General features: G+C 38.8%; 1 protein-coding gene across 1 annotated transcript; it reads left to right on the top strand.

Moving 5' to 3' along the window:
* Positions 1-4634: 4634 nt before the first annotated feature.
* On the top strand, positions 4635-4886 carry C922_05439 (hypothetical protein; the record flags this gene model as incomplete). Its single annotated transcript, XM_008821010.1, has 1 exon — positions 4635-4886. One exon carries the CDS (start codon positions 4635-4637, stop codon positions 4884-4886), a length of 252 nt encoding a protein of 83 aa, XP_008819232.1.
* Positions 4887-6349: the final 1463 nt, after the last annotated feature.

The raw sequence follows: 6349 nt of genomic DNA, 5'->3' as shown, positions 1-6349 counted from the left end.
ACGAAAAAAAAAAGAAACATGAAAAAAAGAGAAAAGATGGAAACAGGAAAGAAAAAAAAAGAGACAGGCAAAAAAAAAGGAAAAAAAAAAAATAAGAGAAGAAGTATGATGTGGCATATTTTATTGACATATAACCGGCCCCTTACGCCAGCTGCGTCAATTAATGAGGTTATAAGAGGAAGGGAAACCACATGAAAGAATACCTGCTTACTCCTTCTTTTCTGAGGGATGATGATTGATGTGATAATGAAGTAACAGTGTATATGTGTACATTAGAGCCATCATTTCTTAATGCTCTCCAGTGATTATTAATGTAGGTAAATATTTTTTTATGAATCTTTTAGGAAGAAAAAACAAAAAGGAGAGGCTGTGTTATAGAAAGATGTTCGCAGGTCATAGAAAGTCGGATTATTTTTACTAGATTCAGAGTAATCCACTTTAACCCGTATATTCTGGAAGTCCTTAACACTAATTTAAAATCGTTTATCTCTGGAGCCTACATAATAGACTGATACATAAGTTTCTATTTTAGGAGACATTCTTATTTGCCACGTCGGTTTCAGATGTAATGAGGAATGTATATGATTGGGAGGTTCAATATTTAAAGGAGAAGTGTGAGTGTGACTTCTCAAACACGCGTTTACACGTCATTGTAAGTTAAGCTAAGGAACAGATGAAGTCAAATAAATTATAGTTATTGGTCTTCTGCGTTGGATAGTATAGGAAAATAGACATTATTTTCCTTAGGGGTGTCTATGTTCACATCTTTTCACATACCATACGAATTTTCTATACCTTTCTTTCTGTTTTTGTCCATTTATAGTTACGGGAAGATGAAATTAAAGCATCTTATTTCATGCAATAGTACGATGGCAGATATGGCAACCTAAGAATGGGAGAAGAGGAGTGTGAATATATTTATGCGCTCAGGGCCCTATCATTTCTATATCGAGGATATGTCTTAATCTAAGCAATTACAAGGGAGCGTCCGGAGATTATATATGAGAAGGATAAAAATTCTTGGGTGAATTATTTAGTTCTGGTGCGGAATAGATCACAAAGAACGAAGAATAGAGAAGGAATGGGAACAATTAGGTTTCGATTTACATAGAAGGCACATACGTCGACTACAGCAGAGGACACACAAACCGCAACCTGCATGTTGAGTATAATTGTCCATTACATAGCAATAATGAGGAGGTGTATTCAGGTTCCTAGGTAACTGCACCAATTAAAATGAGGAATATGAAAAACAGTCTAGTCTTAGAATCGAACAATATAAAAGTGAACATATTTATTTATCCAGATGGCCGGAATATGGAGAAATTGGAGCTCATAATGCCGCTTATGGACATTCAGCTAGGATATAATTAATCATATTTTGCAGGAATAAACAGTGTTCAGGATGTTTATTCTATTGCACTGCCATAATGGGTAAATCATTAAGAAATGATAAACGCGTTTTCAGTAAGGACATAAGACATTACCAGGGTTATTCCATATGCATCACATGATAGCATAGGTTAATTTTAAGGTAGCATTCTATGTTCATAAGTATGAATAATTTAAGGGGCTTAAAGAATAGCGGCGTATAAGAGACATCAATACATATTGCCCTGGGTGATAGATAGAAACAGGAGGCCAAGAGGGAAATAGAAGACACATAGGCGGATCAATACCGAAAGACACAAAGAATAAGTGGAGAGTTCAATATTTGAGATGTGTTCCATTTTGCGCTGCAGGTTCAAATATCCTGCAATATTTGTTTTGTAGGAGCGGTTAATTTTTTCACATCGTTCAAAAAGAAAAAGGAGGATCCCGAGCCTTCATGGAAAACATTCCAGGGATGTTTTTCTCCCATAAATAATTTTTTCATATGCTTTCTTTATCAAGGATGTTTCTATTCATTATATTTTAAGATAGGAATGCATCAATGTATAGTGGAAATCTTCTCTATATTAAAAATCATTAGATATTTCTGCATTACATTATGATGCCACAGGGGGCGGATGCACAAATTCGAGGAATAATCCGGGAGGGGTGCTTCCTGCATATTGTATATAACCTTACTTCTTCGGCATTTTCATCTATACATGGTCATCAGAGGAGTATATATATGCATATGTGAATTTATGTACATATACATGTGAGGATTATAGAATTATCATTAAGTACATACCAAAATTATCTATATTCTGACGAAATACGATAAAGCGGTTGGGACACCTTGATGTCCCCGAACATGTTTTATACGCCTTAACAATGCGCCTTTTTAGAATGTAATATTAATTTTGTCCATTGAGTAGAGGTTACAATGAAATCCTATTCAAATGCGTCTGTCACTGATTTTTAGGTTATTTTTCTAGTGGCTTCCTAGTTTTTTTTTTCTTGTTCTGTGTTCTTCCATAGTAACGTCGTGATTTTTCTGTGTCTATTTTTTAAAGGTCAAAAATGCTTTAGAAAAGAGACTGCCTGAGTAGCAACCCAGATTCAGAAGGATTAATCCTTCTATTGTCTTGAACTAAGGACTATGGTAGAATCAATAGTCAAATACTGTTACACAGAGTATTCAGAGTAGGAGCAACATAAAGTACGGTTACAAGTACTAGGATAAGAAAAATGAATAAGACAATACCATTACGAAGGGGGAGGTGCGAAGCATCATGGTTACCTGTTGTTACAAAGATGGTCTATGGAGGTGAGTAGGTAAAGCCAGTTATACCAATCTTTTTACAAAAGACATGGATGAATCCAGTTACCCCCCATGTTATAAGACCGGAAATTTAGCAGTAGAATTACAAAAACAAGTATGCAGGAATAAATGTTAAACTAGAATTACGCGCACCCTATTGCACAAATAGAGGATTGCGTAAATTTGCATCGACGGTTGTGCAGGAATGGATGATTCATTGGAATGAGAAAGAAAGTATTCAACGTGTAAGAAATCACTGTATAGGTAATAATTAAATAATCGATTGCATAATTATTTTTTAGAGAGGAATAAAATTCATTCATGTGCAAATCCTATTTTCTAGAAGGGTATAAATAGTGAAAAATGCAGGATTAGAAATTACAGATCGTATTCGAATATGGATGTAATAGTCGTATATCTTAATGCATAGATTGTAAAAGAAGAGGAAAAACTGACTCTTCCTGAAGAAGTAATAAGCTAAGTAAGGACAAGTAGCCATATGGATCAAACGAATTACACCTCATTAAAGATAATATGGTATTCACGTAGAGTGATCCGTACGAATACATTATATATTAGCGTGTATCCGAAGGCGTCGCCTAACATATCGCCAGGATGTAAATCAAGCAATAGTCGTTGATTATATAGGAATCAGATGAAATGCATGCTATTACAAAACTAACAGATGAATCAGGAAGGGTCATTTGGACAGTGCACCCTTGTGCACACAATAATGAAATGTAGGAAATGTGTTAAATAGTTGATAACGAATAAATTTCAAAGGAGTAATAAATATAGGGGATCTGAGTCAGTAAATGAAGGAGCGCTCTAAATGTGTATACACTACGAGTATTATAAGGGGAAGGATAAAATAATGATGGTATATTACGGACAAACTATCAGGGTAGTAACCGGAAAATGAGCAGAGTACGATGAGAGTTAAAATAGAATAGGAGATATTTGAATCTTTATAAGAGTATATCGAAGCCAAAGTAATATAGATCGCACTGAACACTAGAAGACTTAGAAGAAGTAGGAATCAGCAGAGTTTAAGGGGGTTTATTGTATTCGCTGCACTAAGATGTAATATCCAGTAATGGCTTCTTCTGATCTTATACCTACAGCTATATAACAGTTTTAAATAAGTTTCTTTAAATTTCTGTACAACTATAGAAGCTATTATAATAGTTATCCTGTCAGGCAAAAGGAGTAATTAGAACACATTACTATCCAGGTAAACGGAACACACAACAAGTATAAAGAAGCATGTGATTAAACCTAGCGGTAGGGCGAAGCCATAGTCCGCCTGAATCAGTGTGATTTGAGAGATTAGCAGTAAGTAGTTGTGTGAAAAAACACGTAAAAAAGGACAACGATTATAAAAAATTCCAGATAGTAAAAAATATAAAAAGTCCAGACCGAAGGCGAACTCTCTCCCCAGAAATCAAGTCAGCGGGACACCAGAAATTTGTGACGAAACAAGAAAAACTGACAGAAGGGAGAAAAACGACTGAGTGGAAGCATTAGTTTACCTAGAGTACCCGTTGAGATGAGAGTTAACCTTAGCAGCCAGGCAGCCGGACAAGATTAAGTCTGCACGGAACATTATACCGAACGCAATGCTTACCTGAATCTAAAGGAATAAAGTGTAGGAAGAGGCAATAGCCTACACCGCAATGCTGCCCCGGCGTGGAACAATATTGAGAAGCACAACCAGAAAAATCACCACCGCAGCGGAGACAGGAGATAACAGGGCGCCTGAGTCCTAGCGTGAACAAAATAGTATAGACCTAGGTGAAATAAGGAACCTATAGGCCAGATGGAGCCAGAGCTGAACAAACGTTGAATAAATTCAATGATGGATGACGTCTGTTTCCTAAGAGCATAATGATTAACCAAGGCACTAAACTTGAGGGCAACGTACCCCCAGGAGAAGCCAAGCATGAAAAGGCCTCCCATGCAAATTACGGAAGGCAAAAGTTGCAGCCCAACTACGAAGGTTAGGGAAGAAAGGGACGATACACTTGAGCAGGACTACTTGAAACATCAGGCCAAACAGCCATTAAGGGGAGAAGGGACCACTCTGCAAACCCAAATGAGAACACACTGCCTCCAGACGCGTAATCCAGGCGAAACAACCGCACTACCCCAGAAATCGGAAAGCACAGTAAAGACTACTTCTCAGAGAAAATGAATAGGAAGAAGATATTTCGGGAGGTTTGCATTTTTAGGCGCAAAGTTTCCCATAACACAAGGGAAATAATTCTCGATATATAAATGATGTCCCGAGACTAAAGAGTTTGAAGTGTAGAGACTAGAAGAGAGACGCCCCCCCCCCCACAGTTTCTACACGCACCCGTGTATGGCAGCAGAGGAGGAAGGAATTGAATGTTTATCTAATTCAAAACAGCGTGCCATATATCCCAAGGCAAAATTTAGAGTAGGGATAAATCAAATTAGGAGAATAGCAAGGGTACGGCAGAAGAATAAGGCATCCAGCCATAACCAACCATACCACTAAGTAAGGCCAAGCCCCCTAAGAAGTTATGGAACTACCCCCTGAAGCTGACTAAACATGACCAAACCCTTCCGCAGGGGGGAAATCTAAGGAATAATTCACCGACACAAGTTTGATCCTATTAAAGACGAGCATTTCCCCCACCTAACTAACTAGGAAGAAGTCCGAAAAAGGAAGACAGTGGAACAATAGAACTACTCAGTCTACTAGGCCAGGTCTAAGTCCTAGCCTTTGTGCGCGACAATATTCACAGTTTGAGCCTGCGAATAATGGACCACTCCCCATAAATGGGTGTCTTATAAGGAAACATCAATAAAGACAAAATAATAGAGGAAGACATCGATCCACCCGAGAACAGTTCGGAGAGAAGACCCCCGAACATTAACAAATCCCAGGAACCCGAGGAAAATATGTGTTTCTTGGCCTAGGCGCCCCATTATATGGAGAGGGGAGTCCGGACCTGGCCAAAAGTGCTATCAGGATGCACGAACAGGGGAGACCTTAAGTAGAAAAAAAATACAAAATAAATAACAGTAAGCTGAAACATAGAGGGTGTCCGACTAAGAAACAGCTCAACGAATAAGGGAGGGGTTTCTGAAATTATAAAGGTTCAATCTACGAGCCCCGGGACAGGTGAACCTGTGGTCTAAGTTGACGAACAAGTCAGAAACCCGCGCCTGATATAATCAGTGGTTTAGCGGGGCCAGATAGGATGTATCCAAGATGATAACCAGTGCAAAACTGCGCCTATCAATCCACTAAATCGAGAGAGGTACCAAGGACGCCGAAAAAATCATTAACGGAGACAGCATCCCCCGCCGAAGTGCCTCAGTACAGGGCAGACTATAGGGAGGAGAAGTTGGAGTAGTGGATAATATAGGGACGAAGCAGTATCGAAGAAAAAGATCCTAAGCCCCATTACCTATGAGATATGTATAATCAGGACACTACATCGGGTCACCAAACTCAAACCCCCAGAAAGCCGAGCGTTGCAGGAGGATTAGGATCTAGCGGTAGGGGGGCCATAGAAACCAACAACCAAAGAATACCGCCCTTGTAGAATTCCCAATCATCCCAGCCGAGCCTACCTCCCCAGAAGGCAAATATGGAGCCGAAGAGAATTAAAAACTGATCGCGGC

The sequence above is a fragment of the Plasmodium inui genome, assembly GCF_000524495.1.
Source record: "Plasmodium inui San Antonio 1 unplaced genomic scaffold supercont1.72, whole genome shotgun sequence".
In the NCBI taxonomy this organism is placed as follows: Eukaryota; Apicomplexa; class Aconoidasida; order Haemosporida; family Plasmodiidae; genus Plasmodium; species Plasmodium inui.
The sequence above is the reverse complement of the archived record's forward strand: the minus strand, read 5'-3'. Positions and strand labels throughout refer to the sequence as shown.